This window comes from Ostrinia nubilalis, chromosome 10 (genome assembly GCF_963855985.1).
Source record: "Ostrinia nubilalis chromosome 10, ilOstNubi1.1, whole genome shotgun sequence".
Classification (NCBI taxonomy): Eukaryota; Metazoa; Arthropoda; class Insecta; order Lepidoptera; family Crambidae; genus Ostrinia; species Ostrinia nubilalis.
The window spans coordinates 4,698,043-4,715,966 of record NC_087097.1 but is presented as its reverse complement, the minus strand read 5'-3'; the positions used below and the strand labels follow the sequence as shown (position 1 = coordinate 4,715,966).

Here is a 17,924-nt window from a genome sequence, read left to right as displayed (position 1 = left end):
AAAACGATTCTCATTTAAATATTTATTTACCTGTAAATCGTGCAACCTATTTCTACAGGACAGGTAATGTCTAGTGTAGGGTTCAATCTATCTATTCTGTATTGTATTAGTTAGAGTCCTCGCAGAAGTCATACTTTTTGTCGGCCTATACTTTGGTATGAAAAATTATGAAAGTACTCATTCTTTCATACCACTTTGGTATCTGCCAATATTCCTCATAGAAATTGCAAGCCGACCAAATTGATTGGCCGATAAAAAAATTGTAGTCTGAGAGCGTTCTTAAAAGAGTTTGTTTGCTTGAACGCGCTAATCTCAGGAACTACTGATCGGATTTGAAAAAAATCTTTTTGTGTTGCGGGCACTATTCTAGCAATAATTTTTTAAGTGTATTTTTCCCCAATGACATTCAGTTTTCTCCAGCAGGCGGAGTCTGACCGGGAGAGCGGCGCGAGCTCGCCGGAAGGCGGCGCCCGCGCGCAGATGGCCGAGCCGCGGTCACCATCGCCGCGCGCGCGCACGCCGCAGCATCAGCAGCATATGAATGGCTCCAGTGAGTTCGTACTACACGTTTACTACCTTTTTTAGGCTAAGAATTCAAAGGATTAGAACGAAAATAGGCTATATTTAAAGCCGACGTCTGGGTCTAAATATTTATGAGATATATCGACGTTATAGTAGCGCGCGCACGCTGCAGCACCAGCAGCATATGAATGGCTCCAGTGAGTTTGTACTACACGTTTACTACCTTTTTTAAATTAAGAATATGATGCTAGTAACCTATATTTAAAGAGTAAATGAGCCGCGGTCTATCCTAAATAAAATTATGAGATATAGCGACGTCGAAACCGCGCGCACGCCTCAACACCTGTAGCATATGAATGGCTTCAGTGAGTTCGTACTACACGTTTACTACCTTTTTTATGCTAAGATTAGATTTGAAAGCCAATTTCCTAGTTTAAAATAAAGTTATACTAAGATTAGGGCTCAATTTATCTAGATTTAAAGACTAATATGAGCCGCGGTCACCATCGCCGCGCGCGCGCACGCCGCAGCACCAGCAGCATATGAATGGCTCCAGTGAGTTCGTACTACACGTTTATTATTTTTTTAGACGTAAGATTAGATGGTATAAATCCAGCTATGCTATAACCCTGCCTATGTTTAAATCGTAAACGTCATCTTAAGGCGAACTACATTTACCCAAAACCATTCACACTTCTAATGGCCACTCTGTAAAAAGAGTATCGACTGAGAAGAAGAAGAAAATGTTTAGATATTTAGGAGGTATATTCGTGTCATAAGTTGCTTCTACGGCCATCATTCAGACTGCAAGGGAATGGAACTATCTTCCACCTAGAAATTAGGCACCAGTTCCTCGCGCCCCAGATTTAGGTCGAACATGATTGTCTCTTTTAAAACAAACTAGATGAAAGGGCCTAAAAATCTCTATAAATAGTAGCATAAATTGAAAAAGTAACACGTTGACTGCGTTTTGTTTATTAAAATCCATTATTAATTAAATTATATTTTACTCTATTCATATTCTATTCTTCGAAAAAGAAACGTCAGAAATAAGAAACACCAAAATAATGGAAATCATTTTGGCTCTCCGCAGTCACCGTGTTAATTAATTCGTGCTAAATAACCCAATCCCGCTTTCTTCCACAGTGGCGTCGATGTTCCAAAACCTGCAGAACCTCGCTAACATGCAGCAGAACATGCCGATGTCGCAGCAGCTGCAGCAGCAGATGTCCCAGCAGATGTCCCAGCTGGCTGCCAACCTGCAAGGCTTGACGTCGATGCCTTCGAACCCGGTCATCAACTCGCCGCTCAACCTTAGCGTCAGCGCACCGGGTATGACGGAATTTGTATTTTCTTTGGGTTTGGGGGAATAGCATGCAGTAGAACATGCCGATGTCCCAGCAGCAGCTGCAGCAGATGTCCCAGCTGGCTGCCAATCTGCAAGGCTTGACGTCGATGCTTTCCAACCCGGTCATCAACTCGCCGCTCAACCTTAGCGTCAGTGCACCGGGTAAGACGGAATTTGTGTTTTATCTTTGGGAAGATGGCGATGTCGTATCAGCAGCTGCAGCAGATGTCCCAGCTGGCCGCCAATCTGCAAGGCTTGACGTCGATGCCTTCGAACCCGGTCATCAACTCTCCGCTCAACCTTAGCGTCAGCGCGCCGGGTAAGATGGAATTTGTGTTTTATCTTTGGGAAGATGGCGATGTCGTATCAGCAGCTGCAGCAGATGTCCCAGCTGGCTGCCAACCTGCAAGGCTTGACGTCGATGCCTTCCAACCTGGTCATTAACTCGCCGCTCAACCTTAGCGTCAGTGCGCCGGGTAAGACGGAATTGTGTTTTATCTTTGAGCTTGGGGAAATAGCATATAGCAGAAGATGGCAATGTCGTATCAGCTGCAGCAGCAAATGTCCCAGCTGGCTGCTAATCTGCAAGGCTTGACGTCGATGCCTTCGAACCCGGTCATCAACTCGCCGCTCAACCTTAGCGTCAGCGCGCCGGGTAAGACGGAATTTGTGTTTTATCTTTGGGTTTGGGGGAACAGCATGCAGCAGAACATGCTGATTTATCAGCAGCTGCAGCAGATGTCCCAGCTGGCTGCTAACCTGCAAGGCTTGACGTCGATGCCTTCCAACCCGGTCATCAACTCGCCGCTCAACCTCAGCGTCAGCGCGCCGGGTAAGAAGGAATTTGTGTTTTATCTTTGGAAAGATGGCGATGTCGTATCAGCAGCTGCAGCAAATGTCCCAGCTGGCTGCTAATCTGCAAGGCTTGACGTCGATGCCTTCAAACCCGGTCATCTACTCGCCGCTCAACCTTAGCGTCAGTGCGCCCCGTCTTACCCGTAAGACGGAATTATATTTTTTCCGTAGAGATAACGTCTTGAAGAACGATAAGTAGGACGCCCTTCATTTCAATGGATCGACGGACTCTATGAAGGGGTTTTCAATGGCGGACAAGCTGAAAATATTGGCTACACGGAAATTATAGCGGTAGGAATTATAGGTGGGAATGGGTCTAACAGCTTTGAACAATTTCTCTAGCACTCTACCTAGATATAGAATTCAGACAAAATTCAATCTCCTTCTTAATTTGACACTTAAAAGACTGACGTCAATACCTTTCACTTGATCCTCAAGTCGCCTTCAACTTCTACCTCAAAAACAAATCTGTCATCTTATGCACTCTTTGTCACGATACGGACATTATCATAGCAATTGTAGACAATTATTATCAATGCAGAGTTAAATTGTATTTAGAGTAAGGACATTCTATGTCGCTCTCTCTAGTGAAGTATGATCTTTATTTAAAACAAAAGTCTGGATGTTTATCAAAGCCTTTCACAAGATTATGTATCTCCCTCGGCTATACTTACTAATAATAACATAATTTACTCATTCCCACAACAACACCTTTTGAAATCATGACACGGTCTTAAAATTCCCTTCTGGGGTTTGCTACCGAATATTTTATTAAACTTCACCAAACAAGGTTCAACTTCAAGAACCGTAATGTTATCTTAATCAAATCATCAATTTGCAGCTCGATCCAAGTCCGAACAAGGGCCAGGTACAGTGAACATCAAAATTATTTTCCAGTAAGGGTACTCTGCAATATCTTTTGAATGTTAACTGCAATGATATTATATGTATAAAAACAAAAGCAGATATGTTATAAGCGCTCGCGCTGTGAATACTCAAATACGTCCCAATTGGGACGTCTTGTGTTTAGTCTTCGTGTGGCCTGCGTCGTGCGCAATCGCGTGCGTACCACACCGTAAGTTCTATGTTCTTACCAAAATAAATAAAAAATGCCATCGTGTGTGTTTCGAAAGTGTACCAATTATGACTCTAAAGTAAACAAAATACAAGGGATCTCTTACCACATGTGATTATGCAAAATTATTTAGTATTTATATTTTCAATTATTTATGCAAACAATCAAGACGCCATGCGCCATGTTCAAGTTAAGAAAGAGAAAGCGATCTTGTTTTGACGTTAGAGCGATAAGGATGCGTGCGCTGCGGACATAGATTAGTTATAGCTATCTCTTTCATTTGCGTGCTATTTCGTATCTTTTGTTTCACTTATCAGTTACATTTGTCAATGTGTGCAATTTGGAATAGCTCGGCACGGATTCAAATCGTAATTTCTATGAACGTAACATATCTATAGTTCTATAATATCATTGGTTAACTGTAAATCATACTTGAAAATCCATAATACCAAAAATGCCGTTGACACAAACTTATAAAAAATACAACAAGTAGAAGATATTATTTATCATCATTTTACTTAGTAGTTGTCTCTGAGGCAATGGTTTCTTACATTATTACAACTGAAAAGACCTTTTACCTACCTGAAAAATCTCTCTAATGTATTTAATGAACTGTCGATATCAATTAAGCAAAACGCCGCAAATAGACTAGTTTTTGCTCACATCTGATTAGTTGCATTGCATACAGTTATTCCATTAACTACCTTTTTTGGTTGCCTTCAATCAGAATGTCCGGCCAATCGGTAAAACTGCAACTGAATCATTTACAAATCAAAATATTTTCACCGAACTGTCGACAACAAAGCACTTCTAATATCCCAATATCTATTTTAGCAAATGCAAATTGTGACTGTGAAAAACCATCAGCGGATTCAATTTTTAAACGTTCAACTTTTGCATTCCATTAAATTATTTTCAGCACATTACCATTTCAAATAGTAGGTAACCCCGGAGCCTCTAATTAGACCGAATTAGACAGATTGGGATAATCAGAAAGACACGGTTCGCGCATTAAAACTCTTAACTTGGAATCACGTGATCCGTAATTAGGTGATTACCGAAACCAATCGATTTAATGAATTCAAGATAGCGGCCCCACTGCCCGCCCATTAAAGCTATGCCGTAATGGACGAAAAAACCTATTTAAATAATGAGTATAATTACATATTTTTTCACGAACGCACGGATATTACGACTGTTGCGGTATCATTAAGAGTTTTATTGTCTTAATAGAGCTAATTATACATTTTTTTCGGCTCTTAATTGATGCGGCGTAGGAAAGAGCATTATTACAAAATGTGAAATGTCATGGTTTAAATGAATACGTTATGTTAATGTTGAGTTTAACGGGCTTGTAAGGCATGCAGATAGTAATGTTTTAGATCTTCGTTCGGCCGTTTTGTTCGCGGTAAATTAGTCTTGCTCGGGTGCCGATGGATTTTGTGTAATTTTCTATCTTTGCTTTGTCCGAATGCGCCGTATAGACGCCGGCACGTAATTACAATATAATTTTATTGTTTAATTACCTAAGTAGAAAGTTGGATGTATTGTGCGGTTGTTTCGACGATTTGTTAACAAACACCATGACTGATGAGACAAAGCAATTTTATTTTGTCTTACCCATTATTTTTAACATGTTTATGTACCAAGTCTGATGTTTATTATATAAAATGATACTTTGTTGCTCGGGCTTCTTAACGATCGCAACGATTACCGATTTTATCGTGATTACGTAATTGTATTACACTGCACAACAAAATTGCAACTTTTGGCTGATGATTGACTTTCATTACATGATGTTTACTAATTTGACGTCGCTGATTCTGAATCTGCCGTCCATTTTTTCGTAGCAGCTCTTGTTTACGTGTTATAGCTTTCACTCAAAAATTGCTAAATTTCAGTCTTAATTCGCCGACAGTTCAAAAAATACTATGTTTTCTTTGTATAATTTAATATAGTAGCATTAAGAAGTGTTTGTGTGAATGATCTAAATCAATTTTGTTTCATTTGCGGAGAGGATATGTTTAAATAATCCGTTTAAATGTGACAAAGTTCGTAAATTTGGCTTACAAAAATTAGTTTGGGGACCCAGTGGAAATGAAAGATAAGCCTTGAATTCCGCAAAAGGCGTGGAAACGATGCGTTGAGTTTTTACGTTTATAAACAAATAAGAATAAGTGTAGATTTAGGTACGAAACCGCTATGATCTGAAAGGAACCCTTGAACCATCGCGACGACTGTTATTTTTATTTTTGAACAAAAATGGTATTAACCAAAAAATATTGAAATAAATGGTAATTCCTTGCATACGTTTGGCATGTAGACGTCTTTTCAACCCTAAGAAGTCACCTGAACCTCATGTTGATACTTCACATGAGGATTTTGAGGCGAAAACTGTCAGTGTGGTAGAGACTTTGAATGTGACCCGAAATTTTCAAAACCATGTAGCCAAGATGGTTTAAACGATCGTTTTAGAGATTTAGGATCTTCAAGTCTTCCGAAAAGACATAGATGAGTTATTTTTGCATTTTAATTTTTTTTTTGGAAAATCCGAAAAAATCTTACTATTCTTACACATCGAACAACGTATGAGTCACTTACAAACATGTTTTTTTGGTTGGATGTAATATAAACATCGAATTACACTCTCTTCGCAATCACCTGAACAATTTTATCACAACTCTTAAGGATCTAAGTGAAGAACATGGCGAGCAAATCCACCAGGGCCTTCGTACGATAGAGGGACGCTATCAGGGCCACTGGAATGCACACATGATGGCTGACTGCTGTTGAATCATTCAGAAGAGCTGTCTGCCTTCAGCATCAGCAAGGAAGTCAAATAAAAGAAAGTTTTTTCAACTTAACAACTTCATAAAATAGGATCATCTCTAAAAAAAGAGTGTTTTTTTACAAAAAGGCCCAAGTGTCATATTTTTTAACCAGAGCTGATACAGATATTTCAATCACAGATTTGAAATCGTCATTAAAAATTGGACTAATATCATGTAATATAACCCAATCATCAGAAATGCTGTTGTGCAGTGTTATAGTCAGAATTAATTTCAGAGGTGCCGAAACTTTTGTGTGGGTACTTATGATTTACGGCGTTCCGCGTTAAATTTTTCTTAATTTTAAAACTGTTTCTAATTACAGAAGGAATTCTTAAATCATCACTGATGAAGTTTTGTTTGTTTTAGGTATGGGGTCACCGAACCCTGTAGGCAACAGCAATATGTTGCCTCCAGCTATGCCGTCCCCAATGCCTCAGCTCATCCTCGCGTCCGGCCAGCTGGTTCAAGGGATCCAGGGCGCTCAGCTTCTCATACCAACATCACAAGGTAAAATGCATCACAAGGCAAATCTCCTGATCTTAAATTTGCAGACCCATGAGAAACTTGACGCATTCCAAAGATCACCCAGTTTCTCACCTTCGGACAAAAAATAACAAGAACCGTTTGCCCACAGGCATCGCGACGCAAACCATCTTAACGATACCAGTCAACCACGTGAACTCCAACGACCAGATGGTGAACTTGGCACTGAACAACGGGCAAGTGGTATCGACGTCTTTGGCCAACTTGCAAGCGATGGCGCAGCCCCATCAACTCCTGAACTCCAATCCGCAGCAGCCGTCCAATATTCGGCCGAATATGCTGAATCCGACGCTATCGAACGCCTTGCTGAACCCAGGCCTGTCCAACTTCTTGTCCAACGGCGCGACCAACGCCCAAGAGTTGCTCCAAGCTTTGCAACAGCAGCAGCAGCAGCCGCAAGGCAATCACAACCTTCTGCAGACGGTGCAACAGAATAATATGCCTCAGCAGATGCAAGGCAGGCGATCGTCCTCGCCCAGGCCTGAGAGACACTATAAAGAAAGAGAGAACTTTGAGAGGTTTGCGGGAGGTTCGAGAGAAAGGAACGAAAGGGACAACTCTGGTGCGGTGGCGATGAACAACATAAATAGGTAAGTCCTAATAAAAGTATTCTTCCTTATGTAATTTTGCAGGTGTTAATCTTAAAGATACAAACGGTGAAATTAAATACGATTACGACTTATATCGAGTGAGTAAATAGAAGAAAATCCATATTTAGTGTCTGGAGCTACGTTAGAGAGCTCGCGTTATTAAAATTACTACTTTATTATCATAATAAAGTTGGTGCGATAGAAAGATACGGTACCTAATGACCATTCATCGTTCGAAATGCAGCAAATTACCGCACACCACCTTCTGGCCGCACACATAGATTTTTTTCATAGTGCCGTAACTATTTGCTATATTGTCTAAGTACCCACCAATTGGGTCGTTGCTGAATTAATCGACTCCGACCCTTATGGCTTTGGTGGTTAGGGCTCCATCGGTCGCAGATAAGGTTAGCCGAGCGTGGGTGCAATGACAAGTGTTGGGTGTAATTATGTGACAATGAGTGTAATTACTCGTTCGCCGTGCATGTGTGCGTTTGTGCAAGTTTTGTGTGCACCGACGAGTTTTGTATGTGAATGTGTATGTTGTGAATTAGTAATCAACGGTTGTCAGAATGCCCATGTAGGGAGCATTGCAATAATTGCGTTTTAAGGTACGGCGTGTTGTGGCCTCAATTGTTTTGTTCTCGCGTCTTCTAATTAAGCCTGGTCTGGCCTAGATTACCAGATTTTCTTGCTTACGTGCCATGGCATAGTTTACAGTGCAAAACGGCGACTTAAGTGCATATGGTCAGTATTAATAAAGGTTGAGGTGTTCTCGTGTACATTTTTAGGGTACCGTAACATAAAAGACCATTTAAAATCCGTGAATCGAATGAACGTTATTAATGGTTCTAGATGCTCACAGAAAAATTGTAGTGAAAGACACAAATACTTCAACAACTTTTCGTTTTTCTCTATTGACAAAAATAATATTTATTCATTTTGAACTTACGTAACGACAACTTCGATTGTATTTTTGTACACTTGATCAGAAATTAACAATACAAATCTAAAAGTGTTACGCCAATTCAATTTTCAAGGCTATCAATCGAATCAATATAGCTGAAGAAAATCAATCTTTCTAGCTCTCTATTTCTACATACAATATTATTAAGTACGCACGAAAAGTATTCTTGATATTGACTTAAAAACCCTTTGCACTCACGTGCAACTCGCACTTGACCATTTTTTTTACGCGGTTGACTAGGTTGAAGGGTACCCCTGTACTTTTTTGCGTAAAAAACTTTAATTTATTTAATTTAATTAATGAAGTACACGCCAAAATTATTATGCTCACATTAATTGGTTATAATATAAACAACCATCACATTCATGCTTAATTAGACACGTCCGTAATGAGTCGTGACTACGAAACATAAGAAACTTAAAATAAAAATACTTAAGGACATGAAATGGTTAATTGAAAACACATGCTTTAATTAAGTTATGATATTTGCATTTCGGAATTTCTGTTTTATGGTGCTGATTATAATCTTGAAATAAATTTGCGGCGCATAATGTAGGAAAGAGGATAATTTTTGGTGTATCTTGTCGAATTAAGTTCTCTTGTTGCGGTTTAAATTTGCATTTTTAAATAGGTATTTCCTTGGGTTAACCATGCTCGCTAAACCCAATGATTGGATTTTCCTAATATAATCAAGGATAATAATATCCGACACTGCGCTAAGTATACATAACGTTTGAGCTTCCGAATGCAATAAGCAACTGTTAGTTGCAGATTCGAATCCTGTGGGGTAGTTTATACTACTTTTTTTAGAATCACGAATTCACGACTGACCTATTTTTATTTAATTTAGGAAAAGATTAGTCTTCAGATCATCCGCGTCCGCGCTAAATAGTATTAAGAGACTATTTTGTTTAATAAATGTACTTATTAATCTTTTTGCTCCACTAAATATATAACTTCATGACTCTATAATAAAGTAATCTACTTACTTTCTTTGTCCTTTTAAATATCCATGCTTTCGCATCGTCCACATGGGCCCACAAAAAGCAGATTAATTAACGGTATGACTAATGTTTTGCATTCATCATGCAAGAACAATATTATCATTTTTAATTCATTAGCAATAAAAACTAGATGCTATCGGGTAGTGACACAGTGTAGGTCGGCGTCAGTAGGGCGTTTCAGCGGTGCATAAACAAAATAAAGTTGATACAAAGTAACGCAATTTTACTGAACTCACACAATATACGCAGTCTCAATGAACTCTACAGTGACACAATTTGTGACATTTTCAGAAGCATCTCCAAAGTTTGAAACTTGAAAGGTTTAGTCAAGTCTACAAATTTAATAACTTACGTCATTTCTTCCCTTCGTTACCATTGGATATAAGTAGTTTAGTTAGCTGAGAAACGTATACGACAGAAGGAAATAAAAAAATCAGTACTAACAATAATTACTTTCTTTGCATTATCACAATATTTCGTTTGTTTGATAATATTGTTACAAATTAAGCAACAGAAACATTTTTTTTTCAATAGAAAACTCCAATAATTTTTACTGAAACTTAAAGTTCTGTAAACCTAAATGTCAAATTATAAATACATTCTGTAATATGACATGATGAAATGGTCATGCATAACTGACCTTTCTGTGTTTTGTTTTACTGTAACGATATCCAGGGCTTATTACACAGGCTAGTAATTATGTAAAGAAAAGTGATGACATTCGTGTGGGGGCTTTATTGTTTCATTAATGAGCTGCTATGCCATTCCAACGAGCATGCATCGGTTAGAAGTGTAATAGACACTATTATAATTGACATTAAAAACTTTTACGAGTTTATCAATCATGATAAATTGTGATTGCTAGATACCGTTTATGTTCTGTTTTGAAAAAGTTTTTGTATTATTGTAGTTTTTTACTTGCACTAGACTCTATATTTTGAATTTGAATAAATACATACCATATACATTGATTAACCTCTTCATTTTTTTAACGGAAGAAAGTTACTGTTACGCTACCTTTGACTGTAGAAATTATTTTTTATTAATATTTTGCAATGCCTCATTTAAATTTATAAAAAAATAAGAGACAGGTTAGTATTAAAATACAGTTACTGTATTAAGTTTTATCAATTATTTTTATATTAATAACTATCTTACCAAAGAAGCACTTACATAATGGGCCGTATGCATCGAATTAGGTGGAGATTAATTGCTTTATGCAAACGACGGAGCGCTTGAAGCTAAACACAGGGGGATCTAATGTAGTTGTAATAAGAGCTATATTAGATCGAAAATGTATAGTCTATTATGCTGTCGACGATACATTAATGTTCGTATGAAACACCTTAAAAACTGGTCCCTGCGTGCAAACGGTTAGGTTCCATAACTAGGTTTTGTCGGTTAAAAACCGCTTAGTTGTGATAATAAAAAAACTATTTTCATTAAATAGAATTAAATGTACATCTACTGAATGTCTGTAAACATTGCTACTACAGTTTTGTATTAATACTCATGATAATATGCTATAAAATATTTTAAAACATATTTAAATAGGTTACCTTCTTACATAAGTGAATTCATTTCAGCCAAATGACGTCTACTGCTGGACAAAGGCCTCCCCCAAGGATTTTCATGACGACCGATCCTGCCTTGCTTACTTATAAAATTAATAAACATATCTAATAGTGTCCATTACTCTAGATTATAAATGTCTAAATCTACACGAATATTAATGAATTCGGGATTCGAACCTGCAACTGCATATTAGAACATGTTGACCTTGCGATCAGCCGTATTTGTCTCAATAATGAGATAAATATCATCATTATTTCAGCCACAAGACGTCCACTGCTGAACATAGGCCTCCCTCAATGATTTCCACATCACACTTAGATATAGATCCTTTTGATTTACCACTGTCACGCTTGACGTGCCGTCTAGTTGAGTGTGCAGTACATCCCTCAAATACTTCACCAATAACAACAAAAAATTACAAGTTTACATGGCTACAAGTACTAATTACTGTACTCTATAGAAATAGAACTAGATTTTTTGTTATATTTAGTATTTATTTACCAACAAACCTCTAAACGTCGTAATTAAAAGCATGATTAGTATCACATAAAACATTTACGTAACAGCGTTAAATAAATTACAAGAATTATAAGGAAAACTCCCATTTAACTATTATCTACCTTAATGAGCTATTTTATGCTAATTATGGGCAGGATGCAGTAACTGCGTTGTTATAATTACATAAATAATGCTAGATTCGTGTACAGGGTGTCCCAAATATAGTTCAATTTGAAATTTAGAGCCAGTTTAAAGATATTCCTATTTTTTACTTACTTATTTGATAATCATTGATAGAGAGTATTAAAATAAGCATGAAAAATAATATCCATTGAGGTTTCTGGCTCAATATTTTAATGTCAGGTGTCAATTATTTGATAAAAGTAATAACATAGAAATGTTGTAACTGACATCAAAAGATTTGGGTCTCTACTCTACTTTAGTTAAAAATAAACAAGTAAAATAATACCTAGTAATTTATTATTCCATAATTTACTAATAATTACTTAAGCTGGTATGTAATATAATTACTTAAATTAAATAAACACATTAAATGTCAACACTTCCGTATTACAATCGGGACAACCTGTATAAACAATTTTCTGGTGTTGGCAGCGCGGAAAATAATATTAAACTAAATGATGTATGCGACATTAATTCTTGCTACTTAACTCGGTACTAACGATGTTCAACAAAAACTTCACTGATGTCCACGATAATAATGATGTTAGTGATGCCTCGTACACTAGGGTTTCCGTATAGTTCAAGCATAGTAGAATATGAACACTCCCATTCTTCTCGCGAATAAAAAATAAATAATAAATAAATAAAAACTTTATTTGTAGCCAATTACAATTGTGCATAGACAAAATGAAACGTTAATGACTGCAGTAGTCAAAGACTGTGTCGCAGTCATTAGCGCCTTCCTCCAATACAGACGAATGTCGTAAAAGACAACTAAGGCTGGGATGCCTCATCTTACTTCAGCTTTAACAGACGTCAAAAATCTGTCAAACTTCATACAAAAAGCACCGGTTATCGTTATAGTTACGGTTAAAGTTAGGTGGTGCAACTCAGTCTAAGGAAAAAGTATGCGAACATCAACTCGTCTAGCCAGCCTGAAAAGTGTAGGCCAAATCCCGATTTGCCGGTAGTAAATTAGAGAAAATCGTGCTCCTGCAGAGGAGTCTAAAATAGTCGATGATGATACAGTAGGGACTTATGCAACAATTTGCTCTAAAACATTTAATAAAAACAAATATGTGGCTCTTGAACTTACCACGTGCTCTTGCTCTAGCTACATCTTCCGCGTAAATGCGTCGCAAGATTTTGTGAGTTTGTTGCTGGACACCAATAAAAGTTGCGATGTCGCTTAAGTCAAAACTTGACTCAGTTTCAAGCACAAAATAGAGGTTATGTTCGAATTACATTATTTAAATCACAAGACAGAATCTATGACAGGGCGCTATTCTTAGCAAAGAATCACGTAATTTCTTAGCAATTTGTTGTATTAAAAAAATTCCAATAGTATTTATTTAAGCCCTCAATAACAGGCTTACGTAAGGATACCCCATGTCGTTTGTTACTGAGCTATTTAGTTCTGTAACTAGTGATTTACCCGCCTATTTGATAGAATACAGGCGTCGCGTCTATCTGGGGGCACGGCAGTGCCCCCACCAAGTCGAGCAAAAAGCGGCACGGCCGTACCATCCTTTTCTCGAAGCAATTCAGGCCATTTTCGACTGCCTTATGTTTTTCTCTTTGATGCCAACCTGGTATTAGACTTTAACTATATTGCCTGAATGTAAGGGCTCACGAGCTTTCTTAGAGTTTGCCTTTATCATTTAATCAAATACAGAAACGCAAAGTAATGCAAAATGCACTTAGTATTGATTAACTGATATCTACAGGATAGACTTTATTGATTTACATGTCAGTTACGTCACTTCAATAAAAAGGTATGTTTAGAATCCATTCCTCCATTCAACCATCCCTCTTCTGTAGAAATTCCGTGGTAACTGCAAGTATGCCTGGTCACTAACTCGATGGCGTGTAATAATCCAAATGTTACACTTACACATTACGTCTGTGTGTGCTAATCCTGCTTCAAGCCACGTGCGTGCGCGCACTTTAGTGTAGTGCTATATCACTCTGATTAAAGTTTTGAGGGCTGTCTAGATCACAGACGCACAAAAATAATAATAAATACTAAATTATGTCGAGCTGGAATAACTATGGTTTAGTGCATAATTATGTTGTGGTGGTTTTTATTAGAGCATAGCGAGCAAGTCCTGGAAAACCCTTCTACGAAAATAAGAGTTACCTTCTACCGATCACGATTACCTATGTAGTGACAGGTTTATAAAGTTCTTCAATGGAATACTGACATATCACCTAGAAATATTTCATTAGGAACAAAATTGCCTGATTTGTAAAGGGCAACTAGTCTTGCCCTGAGAATATCTCTGATGCAATCCATTAGGTCACTAAATCCATGTGCGATGTGAAAGTCATTGGGGGAGGCCTATGTTCTGCAGTGGACGTCCTGTGGCTGAAATGATGATGATGATGAGGTAAATAATTAACTTACATTATAGCGTTTTCTACCTCATGGTCTACTACTACTACTTTGCCTGGCCCATTCCCATTTTATTTGGGGTCGGCCCTCCGCGTCATGCGTCTCCAGGCGGCTCGGTCCTGGGTTGTCTTACTGTTAACTTGGGCTTCTTTAAGGTCGTTATTTGTATCTCATGGTCTGTTGTTATAAATATCTTTTCACAAATGAATTAATAACATTCAATAAAGTGATTAGTAGTATACTTGTTGCGTGATTCTAAGGTTATTTCTGTGGGTGTGTGTCGGTCGTCCTACTTGATTTTAATGAACACGACCTAGGACTTAGGGCTGATACAGATAAGCAGTTATGATTATGATTAGGGTTCTGTGTAGAAATAAATAGGAGTGATGATTTAGTGGACCGGATGGACCTAAATTATACTTGGTCATATCAAAAATACGAGTTTGGATGGACAAATCCTGTAAATGATGTAATATGTATAATAAGAACACGCGGTAAAAACTGGGATCTAAATAGTTCAAATAATTGCTCAAATTTTATTTTTCACTCTTGCTAGTACTATCATAATACCAGTTTATGTACCTAGTCTATGAAAACACACACCAATTTGTAAAAAAAAACCACTATAATACATTCTAAACTAGGACTGAGAACTGGAAATATGATTTTAACCTTACAAAAACATTTATAGTACACGAAAAATATTTGCTTTCATGTCTGATATTAATGATAAAAATTAATAGTTTGGATTCGAGATAAAATCTGTAAAAAAATACCACCTTTCCCTGTCTTTTGTTTAAAAAACCAATCGCGCATAAGTGTCGATATTCCCTAAACAGGCAAAATTAGCTCTTCTTTCACACGTTCCGAATAAAACGGACCGTGCATCGCAAATAGCGCTTTTTCCCTTTCACCACGATAGCATCTTATCAGCTGACTAATGACAGCAACAATCGAAAGTCAAAACAACCCAAGGCGAGCACGGCGTGTCTCCTAATGTGCCCATGTAATTAGGTGCCACAGGCATTAAGAACAGTCTATAATTACTACACGATGATGAATAGGACCTTCAGAGTAAGGTTAGATGGTTCTTACTGTTACGCTTGCTATAATAAGTTCAAGTACATGCTAAAGTATCAAGACATATAGGTTAGTATTTAGTAAGCTATCAGCAGTGAAAAAGTTTTGTAAACTGTTACAAGAGTAGGTTCGTATTTGAGACGTGCGCCCGTATTCAGAAACGATGCTTGCTTAAGTGAAGCAGCAAATCGAACGCCCAGCGTTGAATAAAGCTCTGTGATTGGTACGTGTGTGACCCTGTGCGTCCACGCGCACTGTGAGGCCTCATAGTAATATTTGTGAATACAGCCTTTAGACGTTATACTTTTGAACACAGACCTCCCACACACAAGGAATTCCCGTAACCTCGTTCACTAATAGCATAACTTAAAATGTATCTATCCAAGATAATTATTTGCAGCACGTATTGTTCGTTGCTGCAAGATAATGCATCGAAGGCGATATCCCGTTTGGCTCTATTTATCACCATTACCAAGGATTAGACGCGTCCTACAGGGAATACTGAATGCTGCATCTAATAATATTGCTTTGCATGATCCAAGACTGCTTGTGAAGATCTAGCGTACATTTCCAATGGCTCCAGAAAGAAAACTTAGAGAGATTCATCATTATCATCATCTCAGCATAGGACGTCCACTGCTGAACATAGGCCTCCCCCAATGCTTTCCATGTTGCTTGGTTGGTAGCGGCCTGCGTTTACGAAGTCGTCGGTCCACTTTGAAGGTGAACGTCCCACGCTGCGTTTTACGGTACGTGGCCTGTCATCCGCTTTGCAATGGAGGGAAGTCGAACCTTAATTTCGAACTCCTCCTATGTTCTTCTGATTATTATGTTGCGGGTCCAATGTCAGTTTAACTTTCCCCCAGGACAAACTTGACTTTCATTGGTTGGGTTTTTTATGGCGGTCAAGCTGTAGATGCCCCATCGGACGTCAGTTCTGCGTACTATGTGCCCTGCCCATACTATTTCGTGCTACGTGCCCATTCTATCCCAACTATTCTATTACGTGTGTGTAATTTATGAAGGACTCAGTTCTCACCCAAACTAGGTTCCTCCTACGTGGTGCTTTGGGTTATGCTCAAGACCGTAGTAGCCCGTTCATATAAACACGTCTGGTTTAATGACCTTAATGACTTCAAAAGTCTTAAGTTATAAGAATTCCCGACAGTATCGTAGGTGACCCTGGTGTGTTTTGTTTTTTATACGAAACTCTTACAATCATGTCAGTAATTTCACCCTTTTGAATGATTGTACCCAGTAAGAGTGAGAGAGATCACATTATTGTGGTATAGCCATAATTAGTTGGTAGAGGCATTACGTATGCCCGTGTGTAATTACTAGCGCCTGCCGCGGCTAATCCGCGCGTAATGGTGATAAATACGCCGATGTGGCATCGCCTTCGATAGCTGTTTTGATATTAGCGTCTTATAATGCTAATCGTCCCTTATACTTCAACACCGCGAAACTGCATTTTTGAGAAGAAAAACGATATATTTCATGAAATGTCATAAGAGAAGTCAGATTCGTGTTTATTTATTACAAACCTTCTTTTAAAATAAATAAACAAGAATCTGACTTCTTTTATGACATTTTATGAAAATATATCGTTTTTCTTCTCTCCTGTAAAGTTACGAAAATGCAGTTTCGCGGTGTTGATGTATAAGGGACGTAATGTAAGTTAGTTCGCTGTAAAGTATTTGGTAGTGATAGTGAAAATGCGTGTAAGCGAAAGAAAGCTGCAGGACCTGTCTTTTAACCTTATAGAACCTTTGTAAGATATTTGGTGCTATTAACGGTGGTCTTTATTCTTCGTCTTCATCAATTGCTCATTGTATCCATTTTTGACAAGGTAAGCATCTCTTGTGACTGTCAAGGACAGCAAAATCACGTCAGACTCTGCATTTTTCGAACCCCTTATAATTACTTAAAATGTTGTTTAGTTAAGTGCCGTTATCGTACTTTAAAGGGTTGCCTGGAGCTTATGTTCCATCTTTGTTTTATATGGATTTATATTTTTTCTGAACCTTGATGAAACAGTTAGCTCACCCCTAGATATAGCCTTCAAACCGCGAATGTTAGCGTCAACAGGTGTTCGATAGAGACAAAATAATTGTCATCGAAACAAATCGGTTGCAATCAATGCAAAATGTATGTTATGCAATAGAGTGTTTGATACAATTTAAACAATGATTGAACTCTATTTACTGTTAGAGAGATAGACGTTTTATGAAGCTTGAAGCTTAAAATCTCAATTCAGAAACCATTAACGTAAGTAACAGGGTTACTCCATTTTTTTCTAAATTAAAAAAAATATAAAAAAAAATTTTTTTTCTATCTCTGTGGCAAAGGGTGAATGAACGTCTCTACTGTGAATTCAAGGATTAACACTTTCCGGGCTATTCGTTCGTTCGTTGGTTTCAGTCGGAAGACAACCACTGCTGGACAAAGGCCTCACCCA

General features: G+C 37.9%; 1 protein-coding gene across 1 annotated transcript in view; it reads left to right on the top strand.

Annotated features, from left to right (window-relative positions):
- Positions 1 to 1,019: 1,019 nt before the first annotated feature.
- The window catches only part of LOC135075715 (POU domain, class 6, transcription factor 2), a 54,035-nt gene continuing 37,130 nt past the window's right edge, over positions 1,020 to 17,924 (top strand). Inside the window, exons 1-4 of the mRNA XM_063970170.1 lie at positions 1,020 to 1,077; positions 1,669 to 1,854; positions 6,998 to 7,138; positions 7,266 to 7,764. Coding sequence (XP_063826240.1) covers positions 1,065 to 1,077; positions 1,669 to 1,854; positions 6,998 to 7,138; positions 7,266 to 7,764 — 839 coding nt within the window. The 5' untranslated portion in view covers positions 1,020 to 1,064. The remainder of the gene's footprint in view (positions 1,078 to 1,668; positions 1,855 to 6,997; positions 7,139 to 7,265; positions 7,765 to 17,924) is intronic.